The following is a 17,216-nucleotide window of genomic DNA, read 5'->3' on the forward strand; positions in this document are numbered from 1 at the left end:
GCTGGAAGGTTGCTTAGTGAGTTTGGTCCTCAGCCTCAACTGTAGTCTCCATGGTGCCAGTTTCTTCAGGTCACCTGACACATTTGCAGGATCAGAAGTTGGTTGCTGTTGATGGTGTCACAGTTTTGTGTGAGCATTTTTTATTTATTGGCCCTATGATGTAACCCAAGAGATGAGCATGAAGAAGAAGGATGGGAAGGTGTTGTTTTGAGGTGGGACACTCAGTGTCCGGGTGATACCGACATGGGGTAAAGGAAAAACCATGCTCAGGCTTTGTGGCACATCCAAGCAAGGGACAGGGTACTGAGGGTGTGGGGACAGGACAGCTGGGCACAGGTAGCAGGGTCAGGATGGCAGAGATGATGGTGTTGGGTCTTTATGCAGCTCCTGCAACTCCCAGTTTGGACCAGTAGAGCCAGCCACAGTAGAGCAAACCTGGTAGGAGGGGAAATGCCCAGATGTTTTGGGGTAATGGGGAGGGATCCAGGGATAAGTATGGAGGTAACAGGGCTCTCTCCCTCACCTCCTCTCTGTAATTGTAACTTTTTTGGTGTTCTAGGTGAGAGATCAAGGAGTGTCCAGTGCCAAGCTAGCAGACAAAGAGGAAGTTAAAGAGAGAGAGGCGGCTCGATGGATGCGTTTATGTAATAATTTATTGACATAGGTAAGGGTGTCCCTTGGTGCTGGGGAGGGATGGAGGTCATGGTCTGAAATATGCCCTCCCTCCCTCTGGATGTAGCAGCTGAGGTTCTTGTCTTGAGGAACAAGTTGGGCGTTGCTGAGGGCCATGGAGGAACATCTCTCCCAAGGCAGGAAAGGGAGATGGAGGATATCACAGATAAGGCAGAGAGGGGTTGCATTGCCTCTCCCTGCTCTGTGATGGGGACAGTGCAGACGAGGCATCAGGATGTGCCATGAGCAGGAGCATTTGGGCATCTGTAGGTATTCATATTCACTCTAGTGGAGGCACATCCAGCACTGGGTATCAGGCAGAACTGGCATGGGAAGATGGGAAACATTAGGGAAGCTCGGATTATGGCGGGATCCCCAGGGGCCACATGCAAGAGGTGAGTGTTGCTTTGTGGTACCCATAGTTACATCAAATCAACTCCCTGATGGGTTGGGAGTTTTTGGGAGAGGCTCAAAGCAGAGAGTCTCCCATGGCGGTCACCAATGCTTGATTCACCGCAGGTGACATTGAGGAAAGTGGGCCAGGTGACACATCCCTCCCAGATCCCTTCCCTCAGGAGGCTGGTGAGTTTTGGGAAGCACTTACCTGTCTGCTGGGGTCACTCAAGGGGGACAGCAAGATGTTCCTGATGTGCAAAGTCAGAGCAGCTTATAGCAGAGCTGGCATGGAGCTGTGTACTTGTTGTGGGGTTCAGAGAAAAACTCTTGGGACTGGGCTTTTCATTCCCACATTGGGGAAAATGAAGGGAGGTCTCAAAGTGAGCAAGATTCTGATGGGTCTGTCACAGTCCCACTGCCCCCAGTCTCCTGGCAGCAGGTCTCACACTAGAAGAGATTGTTGAATGTTTTCTCCTGGTTGATAGTGTGGAAAGGTGAGGTATCCCCTGGGAGTGATGGGCACAGTCTGCTGAGATTACAGCCATGTAAGGAAGACACTGAGGGTCACGGGTCTTCTGCTCCTGGTCCTCAAGGTTTTTATATTTTGATGAAGACATTTGGTCTGTGTCACACACTGCCAGGTCATGACAGGAGCAAACCTTGGGAGGGCATTGTCTTCAGACGCGTCCCTTCATGGGGGCAGGTTTAGTTGTCAGAGTGAGCGTTGTTGCAAGATGATGGAAGAGATGCTGGGAATGTCTCAGTCGTGGGAAAGAGGCCCCCGATCATGCTGCTTCCACGGAACATAGGTGAGTGATGAGAACTAAGACAGTCCTTACCCTGCAGGGCCTCCGTCAACAGGTGCGTGCTCATCGCTCATCAGCAGACAGAGGTGGGCAGGAGCCGAGACTCACTGGTGGATTCCCAGGGGAGATGCATGGATGGGGTGAAGGGTGGCCCAAACAGCAGCAGGCCCCCAGCTGCAGGGCTTCAGGCATCACTGTCACAGGGGATGATCAAAAGAGCGTCCAGCCAAGTGCTGGGTGGGACCCCAGGAGCAGCAGAGGTCCCAGGCACTCAGGAACCCTCCCAGCTCAGCTCAGCAGGTGCCCAGCACCGCATCCCTTCCCTGGGGTGCGTGGGACCCGTGAAGCAAAGCCCCGAAGGTACAAAGTTCGTCAAACTTTATTGATACACTGCACAATCACAACCATCTCTTATTCTTGCCGAATTAGAAAAGGTTACAACTACAATGTAACATGCACAAATCTCAGGTAGTATAGCCACCCTTGGAATACAATGATCGACAGAAACTCAAGACCGGCCATCACGGCCATCAGCAGGAGAGACCCAAGAGCCACACTGCCCCCGCCCTGGGCACCCAGCCACCTCCCAGGCATCCAAACATGGAGAGCAGTGGTCACAAATGGGTCTGCCACCTGGTAGAGCTGCGGCGGGGCCGGCCTCAGACAGCCAACACGTTCCTCACAATGGCACGTTACATGGCACGAGAAAGTCAAATGCCGTCCCGGCAGGGTACAGGGGAGCCCACCCGACCCAGGGACAAGGATGGGATGGGGCAGCCCTGGCACCAGGCCTGCCAGCCTCAGTGTGCGTCGTGGCATCTCGTCGCCGCCACTCTCTGACTTGCCGTGGCCTCTTGCCCTGTGACTCTGCAGCATTTCCGCTGTGGGGACAGAGAAATTTGGGGCTGACCAAGGAAAGGGCGGGGTGGCAGCGGGAGGTGGTTCAGGGGCAGTGCGGAGCAGTAAAGGCATCAGGGCAAGATGTCTCCTGCACCCACGGTATTTTGGAGCGGGCATGTGGGGAAGGATGTGCGTGTTGCTGTGCTGGCTGAAGACAGTGCCATCCCCACACGATAAACATGCCCGGGGCCATGGGATAGGACCCAGATCGCTGACAGTGCCACCTTCCTTGGATGCCAGTGGAGAAGCAGAGCAGCACCGCAGGGACCGCAGGACGCGGACTCACTCAGTCAGTTCCGGATCCCGTCCACCAGGTAAGCCAGCGCCTCCGGCCAGCGCTGGGGCAGCCCCTGCCTGGGGCCAGGCGTTTTTTGTCAATCAGCCATGGTACGTGTTCAACATCCAGGATGGGCAGACAGGAGCATCCACCGAGATTTTGTAGCGAGTCCTGGGCAGCCCATTAAGAACAGGGATGAGGATGGGCACGGCTGCATAGAGGACACGGTGGTGGCCCATCATGGCCTCTGGCTCAGGGTGGTTTTTCCATCTTGTGTGCTGAGGGCTGGCACCCCAGCTTCCTTGCAGCCACAGAAAGCAGGTTTGGGCAGCAGCAGAGTTTGCAGGGGGAAGACAGCGTGTGCGTGACCTTTGTTCTTAAGTCATCTCACTTATGGAGGGAGAAGGAAGGGACAAGGCACGGGGAGGCGCTGGGTCAGGACAGGGGACACTCTGTGTGCTTGCTCAGTGCCTTGCTGTCGAGTCTCCCTGTCACAGCAATAGGCTCCGGTGCCACTCTTGACTTTTCAGGAGCAGGATGGGAATGTCCATCCCCACACTGTGGCATCAAAGCATTTCTGGGTGGCCATGGAGTGACAAGAAGGCTCAGGGCTGTCACAATGTACCAGGCAATGGGGTCCATGGTGCACGAGGCTATCAGGAGCACAATTCCATACTCAGGGAGATGGCATGGCTACCGCCACCATGGGTGGCAGCTCCCAGGGTGGCCAGAATAAGCAGAGAGGGCAGAGTCTGGGTGTGTCTAGTTTGGTGTCACAGGCAAGTTACAGCAGGGAGCATTGGAGCCATCCTTGTCCCTGCTGTGCCAGCACAGCAAATTGACAGAGCCCAGGCTTTCTCCACAGGGTCAGACACATCAGACTTTCCTCAGGCAGGGACACGTGATGAGCATGAGACAAGGCAGAGTGAGGACATTGCAGCTCAGGGCCCCATGAGGGGCAGAGATACAGACGGTCATGAACGTCAGAGCTGTAGCAAAAGGGCCTTGTCAGCTGGTGTTTCAATCTGTTGTACAGAGCCTCTGCCCCACACTGCTGATGCTGTGCTTTTGATGTGCAGGTTGGAAAGTGCTTGGAAAACAAGCCCAGAGAAAACTCCCCAAAAAGTGTTGTCAGAGCATCAGGGTGAGAGCCATGGGGCAGCCCCTGCCATCAGGGGGGCAGCAGCAGAGTGGGCAGAGATCTGGAGCAAGGAGTGAGGGCCTGGCTGTCCGATGCAGCAAGAAGGTTCTAGTCTCTAGGAGGGCCGGTGGCAGTCCCCAGGGCTCACATTCCTGGGAGAGCAGCCTCGTGTCCTCAGGAAGGTGAGTGAGGGGGTTTTAGTGGGAAGCACAGGGGAACGATGTCAGCTGGAACAGAGTAGTGGGAAGTGCATGACCCTGCTTGTGTTGGGTGACCCTCTCCCAAAGGGCTAGAGAGCATCCTGTCAGGAGCAGAGGCAGGTGATGGGGGGCTGGCGACATCGGGGTGCTTAGGGAGGAGCTTTGGCAACGAGAATTGACATTCAGGACCGAGAGGGCTGAAGGCAGAGCCAGGAGGCTTCAACCTTGGGGTCTTTTTGGGCATAGGCGGCTTAGTGAGACGACGAGACGGACATCCCGGTGAAGGCTCTGGGCGGCACCCGCCCCGACGGCTCCGTGCCCCCAGCGTTGGAGATGAGGCAGCCACAGGGGGCACCGTCCGTGCCGGGCCACATCCCCGGGGCGATGGTGGCGGGTGACAGTCTGGTGGCACGTGGTGGGGTCTGTACAGCGTAACCGGCGGCGAGAACGATCCCGGCACGTGGGAGACGGGGCCATCCTCGGACGCTCGGCGCCGCCGCCCGTCCTCCGGTGCATCGCCCGTCCGATGGAGAGGAGTCCCCGGGCGGCGCGGCGGCCGAGCCCGCGGCGGGGGAGAGGTGCGGCGAGGCCTCCCGGGACCCTCCGCTCCCTTATCAAAAGTCGAGAAGGAGGCGAGCAAGGAGGGTGGCCCAGAGGCAGAGGCCAGCAGCCACCCGGGACGCCGCGTTGCCACCATCGTGCACCGCTCCGGGCCCTGTATGGAGGAGAGAGGAGAAAGACAAAGGAGAGCGTTAGGGCCAGCTCTGAGATGATCAGATAGAGCAAAGGGAACCCACCTCCACATTGTCCCTGCAGTTCCCCTTCACATTCCACTGTTACGGTGAGCTCCTGGACACCCTTTTGTCCCCCCTTTCCTAGGGCCTCTGTGGCTCTGATCATGATAACCCCTGGATCCTCCTTCCTGCCCCAACAGGGTTGGCAGGGAGCCAGGAGAGCCCACCCTGTCCAAAACCTATATAGACCCCTGAAACTTCCTGCTCTCCCTCTTTTGCCTAGCTCTCCATGGACACCACAGAATAAGGAGAGCTGTTCCAACATCCCTGGGGTAAGGGCCTCTTTTGAATACTTTTCCCTCTCCTGCTATTTCCTCCCCTCACAGCCCCATATCTCTGAGCTAGTCGGATTCATTCTGGGGGCTGCGTGGAGGGGGGGAAAACCATAGAAATTACATTCCACCCCTAAACTGACCAGGGTGTTGTGTTGCCCCTTGGAGGGGTGGTGGATTTGTGCATTATTTGGACATTGTCAGTGTTGAGGAGGAGGTGAAGAGGTTTGCAAAGAGCTTGAGGAACACTTAAGGGAGGCACAGTCCTTGTATGAGGAAGAGGAGGAGGAGCCCTGGGCAGGTGTCAGTCCAGCCCCACCATGCTTGAAGTTGCCCTGCCTGGGGATGCAAACAATCATGTGAGAGCCATCAGGACCAGGGGCCTTGGTGCTCTGGAGTGGCACAACTCCCGACTGGTAACAAAGGATCGTTGGCTCAGGAAATGGCATTGTCCAGATGTGGATTCTCAGGTATGCAGGAGCATTTTGGGGTTCTGGGGCAGGCAGGTCAGGTAGGGTGGAGGCTGGTCATCTGATTACACCACTGGAGTTAAGATTTGTTGGGTTTTTTTTTTTTTTGTTAGGGCTGTTATTTGGGCTGCAGGGCACACAGGGGGTTGGAAGGGATCGTAAAAACCATCTTGTCCCACCCCTTGCCATGGGCCAGGAACCCTTCCATTATCTCAGGTTGCTTCAAGCCCTGTCCAACCTCACCTTGGACACTTCCAGGGATGGGGCACACCCAGCTTTTCTGGGAAACCTGTGCCAGGGCCTCACCACTCTCAAAGTGAAGAATTTTTTTCCCAGTATCTAAACTCATCCTCTTTCAGTTTAAATCCATCCCCCCTTTTCCATGCCCTTATCAAAAGGGCTTCCCCACATCTCCTGTAGCCCCTTACAACCCAAATCATTCTGTGATTCTATGAAATCATATCCAGGTACAGTAATTTCCTCAGGATGGTGTTATTCCTTGTCTTTTTATCTACTGATTTTTTGTGAGCATTTATCTTAATTCGGGAAGAGGCAAAGGAGAGTCTGAGATGTTAAATCCAAGCGCTGCCAGGAGGTGAAGGAAATGATGGGAAGATTGAGTGATGAGCGAGAAGCTGTGTCATGCCCATGCTCAAACAAAATTGATTATAAGAGCACATGATCATCCAAGAGGGGTAGAACTGCTATGCCATAATCAAGACATTTCCTTGCTGAATAGACCCTGTGAAATGCAAAGTGGAAACCCACATTTGTTAGGGGCAGGTATAACTTTTGCAGGTAGAATAGAAAGGGCTTCTTAGCTTGGCTTCTCTCAGACCCGTTACTGCTCCCTCTTCTTTGGTTTTTACCCCTCAAACCAATGGCAGCAGCTCAGCACATCATCCAAAATCATTAAAATAGTGAAAATGTCTTCAGATTTAATACTAAGTGCTGATTAGCCTTAAACTTTTCTGTATTTACACCTGTCCAAGCACTGCTAAATTAGTGCCTTTCTCTAGCATCTCTATAGATGTGGATTTTAATGTGTGACTAATTCTTATCACTATTTTCTAGTTCACAGTTCTGCACTGGTTATTGGCTTTGATTTAATGACACTTTTAGAAATTTCATAATCTATCCTGAAGCAATTGCATTGTGGTTGAGTTGGAAAGCTCCCAAAGAGATAAGTCACCTAATACAGAGAGGAAATAAAACTAAAAAGCAGGGTCATTACTAGAAAAATATAAATACTTTCTCTTAAATTTATTCTTTATTCTTTTCTGTGGAAGAACATATTCTGGTATCAGACAGCTTGGCCTTGTAAAGATTGTAAAGATACTGTACAGAAGAGACAAGAATAAAGATACACGGACAAAATAAAGTAGTAATTAGATACAATCACAAAATCAGGGCAGATGGCTCATTTCATCACAGGTTGCCTGTGACTCCTGTGTGTTCTCTGAACTGTCACTCTCTATGGGAAAAGGACAGCTCCCACCGGGACAGAGAGAGAACTCAACTGAGGCTCATCCCAACAAATATTTTGGCTTTGCTTCGCTCAAACCCCAGTGCCTGGGCGCTGTGGTGTGAGTGCACCTGGACGCTGGCTGCCCCTTACTCAGCTTATTTATTATTGCAGTTATTTATTATTGCTTGCTTTTAGTTTTATTCCTCTTGATTTATTTTGTGTCCACTTTTCTGGCTATTTTCTTCCTTCTCCTTGAGGCAACCTTAGATTTTTTGAGACCTTGATTTGAGTACAGATGGCAAGGTTGGGATTTTGTTTCTCTCCTAAGATCATCAATAGAAAGGTCAGAAGGAATCAGGGGGCCTATGGTGAATGGTTTTTCTTAGCCTGTATTGGAGGCACTCTCAGCTCCAGTGTGAGCCATGGGAACAGCACAAATTCTTAAAGAGCTAAGGAGTCCCTTCACATGCACCAAAAAAAAAAAAAAAAAACAACCAAGCTTTCCCCTTCTTTTTCTGCTTTCTTTCTGCCCAGGACGGAAGTCTCATTCCTTCCACTTCACTCCTCCCAGTTTGTTGCAACATTCACCCTTCTCCAGGTGAGATACAGACACATGGAGATGAAGGATTTAGAATGTGTCTCTTGCTGCTTTTCATCTTCAGGACTCAGGAGAAACGGGAAGGGAACATGCCCATGCTCAGGGTGCTGCTGGAGCCTCTCTTTCTTAGAGGGCTCGGGAAAAGACAACAGTTCCTCTCTGCTTCTCATGGTCTGCAACAGCAGCTCATGGGGAAAGTCAGTCCAATTCTTCATGTCTGAGGCCAGGAATATCTGAAAGAAGTCTGGGGGACCTACTGGGGGGAGTCCATTAAGTCATGTCTGAGAGCAGAGGCACCTAGAGTAAGTCTTGGCAGGCTCCCCAGGATGAGATTTTTCCTGATATTTTCCCTCAGGTAGCTGCATGGTGCTTCAGGGCCTGTCCCTGCTCATCAAAGGGGGGTTGGACTAAATGACCTTTAAAAAGGTCCCTTCCAACTCAAATTATGGTTCTAAGAAGACTCCAACAGGGATGTTCGCCCCTGTGACTGAACAACCACCCAGCGCAGAGCAAGGAACAAAATGTAGTGGCTTCTTGCACACAAAAAGGAGACACAAGTTGAGCAAGATCTAAGGCTTGCCTCAAACACAGACCCTGGAACACTCTGGTAATGTGAGCAGTGGCTGTAGGTAAGCATTTTATAGCATAGTATAATATATGGGTTATTTACAGCATCTAATGGCGAAGTCGGCAATTGGCATTTCATGAAATAGCTAAGAGAAAACACAGAGTAAGTGCCAAACACAGGAAGACAACTGCACACGTGAAATGTAAGGACCAAGTGGAAATAAAAGTGTGAAAGATAAAAAAAAATACATGTATAATAGGTAGAGAAGATAATAGGTGAAGGCAAAGTAACCCCACAGGGTGACAGGGAATGCGCTGGGAAAAACCCAACAAAACAAAACAACTCAGTGAAGAGGAGGGAGTTGTCCCTCATCCCTTCATAGGAAGATGGAGAAGAAGAGAAAACTGATAAATACTGAGGAAAAAGAAGGTATCCCACTTTAGCTATGGCTTAATTCACCAAGACATAAAGGAAGCTCTTCCCCCTCACCTCCCAAGCTGCCCAAACCACAGTGCCATGGCACAACCTCTGCCCCCCCCCATGAAAGTGCTCCAATTTGAGACTCACAGCTAATTTAGGCTAAGTTTATTAAAGACTAATTATTTACCTGTGTGTTGATGATGATTAAAGCTTAACCCTGGGTGACGTGTCATGTTAATAAAGTCTGGTTTAAGGTTTCAAACTGTGTTGGTGTCTTTGAAACATCTCACCACATCTGCAGCTGCAGAAGGTAAAGGTCAGTATGGACAGAGGGACACAGAGATCCAGGAGTTCCAGCCAGAAGAGATGGAGCTACATCTCTCAGGATCCACATCTTCTCCCAAAAAAGCTGAATGCAGACAGGCCAAGAGGAGCAGGTGCCCACAGGACATGGGCGAGATGGAATTTGGAGGCACAGCTGGGGCCAGGGGGCAGAGGGAAGGGCCAGGCAGCCTGGCACGAACAACTCATGGTGACAAGGGAGCTGGAAGTCAGCAGGCAAGCTGGGGTGAGGGTGGGACTGACACAACACTGGCACCATGGCAGGCAGGCGTGACACAGCAACAGCACACGGGGTTCCCGGGTGTGAAATGGAACACAAGGAGTCATGGCAGGGACTCAAACTCAGGTCCAAGCTCTGGTGTCACTGCTGGAGCTGGTGACCTCAAATACTGGAACAAGAAAAATGTCTGAACTCGGCAAAGCCCAGCATGGTCCTCAGAGTGGAATGCAACCTCAGATAATCCCACGTTAATTGGCTAACCTCAAGTAACCCAAATGACCTAAAGTAACCCCAAAATGCCCTGTCAAGAGTGAGTTTGACCTCTAGTAACCCAAATGACCTCTAGTAACACCAAATAGTAACTGGTTGACCTCAAGTAACCCCTAATAACCTCTAGTAACCTCCCAATGATCTCCAGTAACCTCAAATTGCTCTGGACAGAGCAAGTTTGACCTCTGGTAACCCCAAATATGAACTAGTTGACCTCAAGTAACCTCACAATGACCTCTAGTAACCCCAATGACCTATAGTAACCCCAAATATTAACTGGCTGACCTCAAGTAATGACCTCAAGTAACCTCAAAGTGCTCTGGACAGAACAAGTTTGACCTCTAGTAACCCCAATGACCTATAGTAACCCCAAATATTAACTGGTTGACCTCAAGTAGCCTCAAATTGCTCTGGACATAACAAGTTTGACCTTTGGTAACTCAAATGATCTACAGCAACCCCAAATGTTAATTGATTGAGCCAAAGTAACCCAATGATGTAAAGTAACCATAAAGCATTCTACAGAAATTGTCCCAAGTAACCTCAAATGCTAATTAGATGACCAAATAACCTCAATTAACCCCAAGAGTTAGCCCTTTCCAGCTCTCCTGGAGCTCCTTTAGGTACTGGGAGGGACTCGAGTCTCCCCAGATTCTTCTCTCCTCCAGGTGAACAGTCCCAGCTCTCCCAGCCTGGCTCCAGAGAAGAGTTACCATTTCCTGAGGGGTATTTGGAGCAGAAGATGTTGAGGTGATGGATGGCTCAGTCCAGAGTCATGAGGCACCAGCACAGCCATCCCCAGCACCAGTCACCTGATAGACATCTGCCCTGATCCCACCCAGAACATCCCCACAGCATAATCCATTCAATTAACAGGAAAAAAAAATCATTTTACTGTTGACCAGAGAGAATGGAAGCCTTTGTAATTCCCCACCCAACAGTGCTCTGTCCCCTCCACTGCTTCCAGCAAGGCTGGCTGTGGCACCATGGCACAGCAGTGTGTGACCACCAAACCCTGGGCTGTCCACCAGCACATTCCTGAAGCAAAATAAAGCTGGGGATTGCAATTCCCCAGACTGGCAGCAACTTCGGAGCTTCCACAGCTCAGCCTTTTTGTGGGGTATTAATAATGGCAGGTGGCAACTTGAAGAATGATGAAATGAGGTGTGAGCTGCTCCTTTGACCCAAAAAGCATTGCTGGTGGCAGACACAAAAGAGCAGTTGGACAGATTCACCTGCCCTTCCAAGTTCCTGTAATGCACAAAAGTAGATGTGGGGTAATTACTTTCTCTCCTGTACAAAAGACCTGGTTCAGATATTTATACTCCCTGAATACAGCACTGTCTCCTTCTCCTCTCCTTACTGATTTCCACTCCTAGTTTTGTCAGATTACTGGTTTGTGTGCACAAATAAACACAGAAAATCACTGCAATCACAGACAGTCCACAGCAATAGGTAAACAGAGTAAATATGCTATTTCTTACTTATTTTTTGGGGTTTTGCATATGTTTCATTGACTCTCTTTTTGCAAAATTCAAATATTTGTAGTGAGGCTCTGGCACAGGTTGCCCAGAGAAGCTGTGGCTGCCCCTGGATCCCTGGAAGTGTCCCAGGTCAGGCTGGACAGGGCTTGGGATAGTGGAAGGTGTCCCTGCCCATGGCAGGGGGTGGGACTGGATGAGCTTTAAGGTCCCTTCCAACCCAAATAATTCTGTGATTCTGTGACTGTGTTTTAAGTGTTTTAAGTCAAGCAGTCTTTAAATATTGAATCAGGGCTCTTATTCTTAAAGACATAATTGCTTTCCCTTGCTTTTATGTATTTAGTCTGAAGCTGCTGATTCTTAAGAGAGAGCACAATAAAGCATGAAAAGATTTTATCTCTCCATAGAATAATTGGTTTAAATCACATCTACCACTTGGTATTTTAACTTATTTTCAGTTAACTCACCCAATCATCAATCAAAAAGATTACATACTAGAAATGAGACCCTGAACACTGGAAAAAAATGCAGATGGCATCTTTTATAAAACAGCTACATCTCTCTTTATTCCAATAGCTCTTCAATGGAAAGGGCCAATAAAAGGTCCCAGAGCTCCCAATTTGGAAAGGGAGTTTGGGGGAATTTCCCTTGGTGACTGAGGGACACGCTGTACTTGAAAGTGATATAAAGATCCAGGTTTGGGTGGGTTTTTTTTCCCCCTATCTCCATATATAAATAGCAAGTACAAAATGCAACATGCTCATCAAAAAGTGAGCCCAGACATGAAATCTTTAAATAAAAGAATTAGCAGATTTCCAACCACTTGTGCTCCTCTCCCCTTTGGCAGAGGCTGGTAGAGACTGTCCAAGAAACACCACGCACATACCCAAATAGAAGCTCTCCACAGAGCCCATCTTTTCCACACTCCCCTGTGTTTCCAAGAAGCTGCAGTTTTGACAGACAAGCTGTTGAATTTCACAACATGTTCACAAAATGAAAAAAGCGCAATCCTTGAGAAGGGATGGAATCCCACCTGCTTAAATTCCTTTTTGAGCTCACTCCATGGCCTGCTCCTCACTGCTCCAGTGTGCTTCACTCAATATACTCTTGATAGATGGGGGGGAAATAGAATATGAATATTTGCCTTTTCTCCATTAAAAGTTACAATATTAAAGTAGCTTTAGGCATCCTGAGTGTTCACACAGCAATATCCAAAGGATGTGCCTATATCCTTTCAAAGACAAATTTAGGCTTCACTGTTGGTGCAGGTAAATACCCACATGAAAACTAATGGAACATTTTAAGTTTTAACTTTTCCTTCCTAATGCTTTTTCCTGCTGTCTCACTAGTAAATATTTTCCTAATCTTCCTTTTTTATAAAACAAGGATTAGAGGAACATTAGCATTCCACTGAACAGTCCATTACCAACAGGAGTTGCCACAAGGCAGGGAGAACCACAGGACTGGGCTCCTACTTTTTATGGATGATTTTTAATATCCCTGTTTTACCATCTATGCAATCACCTCTAATGTACTTAACTTCAGCCTGCTGGACGTGTTTGTGGGATTAATTTATTAAAACAAGGTGAAATTTTGTTTTCTCTGCATGTTGGCATCAATTAATAACCGTTGTGAGAGGATTGCTGTGCTGCCACGGGAGGAGTGTGTAAAGAGCAACACTAACTGCTGAGAGAAGGAAAAATGCCTGAAAACAGATGTTGTCAAATAAAAGATAACCACATAATATTTTGGAACAAAACCAGAATTCCCTAATCCAGTCCCCTTCTGAGTAGAAGGAGTTACCTCCACTGCAACTTTTTCTTTAGTCTGGTTTCAAGTCATGGAAAAAATAGACTTAGGTGTTGTTATTTTGTTTCACATCAGAGAAAGAGCAAGTGTAAGAGTGCCAGAAGGACAGGGAAACTGAAAAAAGAATTGATATTGGGAAAACTGAATTGGAAATGTACTTATTTATGTACTAAATATCATAAATACAATATTTACTACATACAGTCATAGAATCACCAAGGTTGGAAGAAACCTTTAAGAGCATCAAATCCAACCATCAATTCAGCAGTGCCACTGTAACTGTAAACCCCTAAAACACACATATATATATATAATACCTTATATACATTGTAAGTTATATATTGTACTATGTAAAAACTAATAATGTATACTAGACATTCTATAATTTATATACTGTGAGTATAATACATAATACATAATAAAGAATAATATGCTTATATATAATAACATATGTCAACAAGACAGTATTATTAAATATATGAATAACAGTTGTTTTCATATATATATTTATTTTATATATACTAAATATATATATGAATAAATATATATACATGAATAACAGTTGTTTTCATATATATTTATTATTTGTATATTATTATTAATAATAATATGTACAACATTGTATTTGTATCATATTGTATTATATATAGTTTATTATACTCTACTGCACTATTCTGGATATTGAGAAGATTTCTTCACCAAAATGGTAAAACAGAAGAGAACAGAACAGAGCAGTGGAGAGGGAACAGAACCCAGAGCTTTGACCCGAAGAGAAGAAATCAGGCCAGGGCAGAGGAGAACTGGTTAGAATAGAAAGGCCTGGACCACCCCTACCTAAACACAACCCTGCAGAATACAACAGAACAGAGTGGAGTGGAGAACACGTGAATGGGCCAGCCATCCCAAACCCAAAGCCAAAGATGTGCCCCCTCCCACCACCCCAAAACACCAAGGTCCCCCCTACAGTGCAAAGCTTTGCTCCCACTTTCCATCCAAACTCCAAGCTAGTATGGAAATTCTTCTCCCTCTCAACATCTCCTTGAACCTGCTACCTGACTTCCACCCTCTCCCTCCTGCTGGGGGAAGGCAGGCTCCTGCTGTCCACCCTTGGATCGTGACAGCTCTCTCAGCTTGTCAGAATGCCAAGGGGACTTGCCACGGGTACACGCTACCTTCCTCAGTGACAGCCGTCCTTGATGACACCACTCCTCAAACACCTTCCTTCCCTGGCCACCTGAATCACCCAGGCTGATGTCACCCATCCTGCTATTGCCAGTACAACGTGATCACTGCCAGCAGCAAACAAGGCAAAAACCCCCACACCAAGCACCCAGAGCGTGTTCTCACCTGTCCCAGGCTCCCTCCTCACCCCTGTGCTCCAGCAACACCAGGGCCCAGCTGACTGTGGCCAACTGTGCTGTGTGCCCAGTGTGGGGCTGATACAGATCTCATCCTCTGAGCATCCTCTGGCAGCACCTCACTGCTCAGGGCTTGTGCTGTTTGGCACTTCCATGGACCAGGAACACCAAATACAGCCAGCTCTGCTCCATCACTCAACCACTGGCCATCTGCCAGCTTCCTTCTCTTCATCCTCCTCATCATGATCTTCAACCTCCTCTTCATCCTCCTCCTCCTCTTCCTTTTCTTCATCCTCCTCCTCTCCAAATGCTTCCTCTTCACTCTCCTTCTCTTATTCCTCCTTGTCACCTCACCTTACTGTAAAGAATTAGGCACCTACCGTAGAGGATGATGCTGGCATTGGTGTTGCCCAGCTTGTTCGTGGCCACGCACGTGTAGTTGCCGTAATCCTTCTCCGAGACGTTGAAGAAGGTCAGCGTGGACAGGCGGCCCTTGCTCTCGATCCGCACTCCCTCCAGCCCGTTCGCTAACCTGCAGAGAAACACGGATAGCAGTGCTGGCAGAGCTGAGCTGCGCTGGATCTTGCCCCTCCTTGGGCACCCCTTTGCTTCCCACCAGTCAACACCTCTATACACCCAAATGTTCCCCCACTGGACTTGTGCATCCCAGTTTTGAAAACAAACTTTCCATTCCACTCTCTGTGGGAATCCAAGGCTTCCCTCTGGCTGTCCTGGCAGGTCTGGGACCCTGGCAGGGGTCAGGAACCCCCCTGGACAGAGCCCCCAGAGACACTGGCTGTGATCTCTGGCCATGGAAAAGAGTTTTCAATCTTACAGGATCAATTACCAGCTCTGAGTGTTTGATATAAGTAATAATTAAGTGTGGCACAGGTGCAAAAGTAAAATTTTAGGATTCTAGATTAGGGGTTCAGAGGGGACAAGATGGAGGAAATTGGGTGTGTCTCATCCTTTTCCTCCTTCTTCATGTCCTCCATGTTTCACTGTGGTGTTGGCATTTTTCTGTTGGTTCAGGCTGGGGACACACTGTCCAACGTAGGTGACAGATATTGGCACGTTATTGTAAATCCAGCACAGGTAGTTTGTGGTATTTAATGTTTGTACCATCCCACTGAGGGCAGAGCCCCACACGCTGCCCTGCAGGACAGAGCTGCAGCAGGGCAGCAGAACATGTTAGAGATAAACAGAATAAACAACCTTGAAACCAGCACAGACGAATTATGGCTTCTGCTTTGGCAGCGGGGCTGACAGACAGAGACTTTCTACAATCTCGGAATCACCAATACCCACAGATTCCGACAACTCTCCATCCCATAATCCAGACTGACCCATGTGCCCCACAGCCACCATCCCTGGGAGAAACAGCTCTGGATTTCCTCAGCCCTTAGGTGAGCACCCATGAAAATGAGTTGATCCCAGCCTTTTTCCACACGATGGCCTCAGGCACTGTCACCCCCCTCTACCTCCTCGCCTTTTCATCCCAAGGCTGTGGCTACTTTCCCATCCTCCCCTGCCCTGCAGCCCCTCACCTGGTGTCCTCCTTGAACCACTGAAACTCCGCCACGGGGACGGCCGAAGCCTCGCACTGCAGGATGCCCTTCTGGCCCACCGAGGCGCCCGTGTTCTTGGCGTTGGAGATGTACGGCGGGTCTGCAGAGACATCTTGCTGTGTCACACCAGGCCACGTGCACCCACCTCCCCACCGTTCCCCTGTGCTCTGCACTCACAGTTGACGGTAACTTTGACTTTCCGCATGTCCGGGACGGCCACGTCGTTGACGGCGCTGCATTCGTACTCCCCGGACTGCTCCCGTGTGATGCCCGTGATCTCCAGGTACTCGTCCTCACTCACGAAGGTCTGCCCTGGGGGATGTACTGAATCTGTGACACCATCACCCATGGACACCAACACCAGGAATTTCCCTGTGCCCCTGCCCCGACACTCCTGCCTGGGCATCTGGCATCCCCTTGACCCAGCAAGCACTTGACAAGCATCCTCACCCCCATCCCAGGCCACACCAAAATTTCATCATCTCTGATTGTGAGTCACCTTAATGCCACCCTGACCGCCTCTATGGGGACAACCATGCATCCCACACAGGCCAGGACGGCCCCTCCTCAGACCCAGGCAGTTCTTCCACCAAGCAAGGGCTCACCTTTCCCGGAGAAGTGCCGCCACGTGACGGTGGGCTCCGGTCTCCCAAAGGCCAGGCACATGAGGGTCACGCTGCTGCCCTCGTTCACGGTGATGTCTGACGAGATGTTGACAATCTGGGGGGGCACTGCAAGACATAAAGGCCATCAAAGACACCATCAACACCCCAGCTTGCCAGGCGCAGGTGGGAGGCCCCAGCCACGAGACCTGCCCCACTGTGTGACGCTGGTGCCCACTCCATTGCCCTGTCCAGTCAGCAATTCCGTACCTATAAACCAGTATCTTGGGCTGGAGCCAAGCATAGATCTGGGGTTTGGAGGGGTCCACTCACTGTGCCAGCCCCCCCACTCCATGGCCGAGACCCCGATAACCAGCTCTCGTTATGGCCTGTGACAAGCCTCATATTTTAGCATATTTATTAAAGCTGTTTAAATTACTGAGCGTCTGCTCCTTCAATACCGGCCAGGGTGATTTATATTGCTCTATCCCCAGATACTCCATCTAATAAATAACTTGGCAATCTCCGTACCCATAAATATCCCTGGCCATGGCAAAAAGCAATTAAAGCTCGCTTGCCGATGC

General features: G+C 49.4%; 1 protein-coding gene across 5 annotated transcripts in view; it reads right to left on the minus strand.

Moving 5' to 3' along the window:
• Positions 1 to 2,235: 2,235 nt before the first annotated feature.
• The window catches only part of LOC100229124 (opioid-binding protein/cell adhesion molecule homolog), a 298,937-nt gene continuing 283,956 nt past the window's right edge, over positions 2,236 to 17,216 (minus strand). For 3 of the 5 annotated variants that reach the window (XM_030290838.4, XM_030290836.4, XM_030290839.4), the window contains 5 exons: positions 16,636 to 16,761; positions 16,208 to 16,354; positions 16,010 to 16,130; positions 14,843 to 14,994; positions 2,236 to 5,107 (listed from right to left, as the gene is read on the minus strand). In XM_030290838.4, coding sequence (XP_030146698.1) covers positions 5,007 to 5,107; positions 14,843 to 14,994; positions 16,010 to 16,130; positions 16,208 to 16,354; positions 16,636 to 16,761 — 647 coding nt within the window. In that variant the 3' untranslated portion in view covers positions 2,236 to 5,006. The remainder of the gene's footprint in view (positions 5,108 to 14,842; positions 14,995 to 16,009; positions 16,131 to 16,207; positions 16,355 to 16,635; positions 16,762 to 17,216) is intronic. The other 2 variants (XM_002197158.7, XM_004174571.6) reach the window with 1 other exon arrangement.

Source organism: Taeniopygia guttata, chromosome 24 (assembly GCF_048771995.1).
Source record: "Taeniopygia guttata chromosome 24, bTaeGut7.mat, whole genome shotgun sequence".
In the NCBI taxonomy this organism is placed as follows: domain Eukaryota; kingdom Metazoa; phylum Chordata; class Aves; order Passeriformes; family Estrildidae; genus Taeniopygia; species Taeniopygia guttata.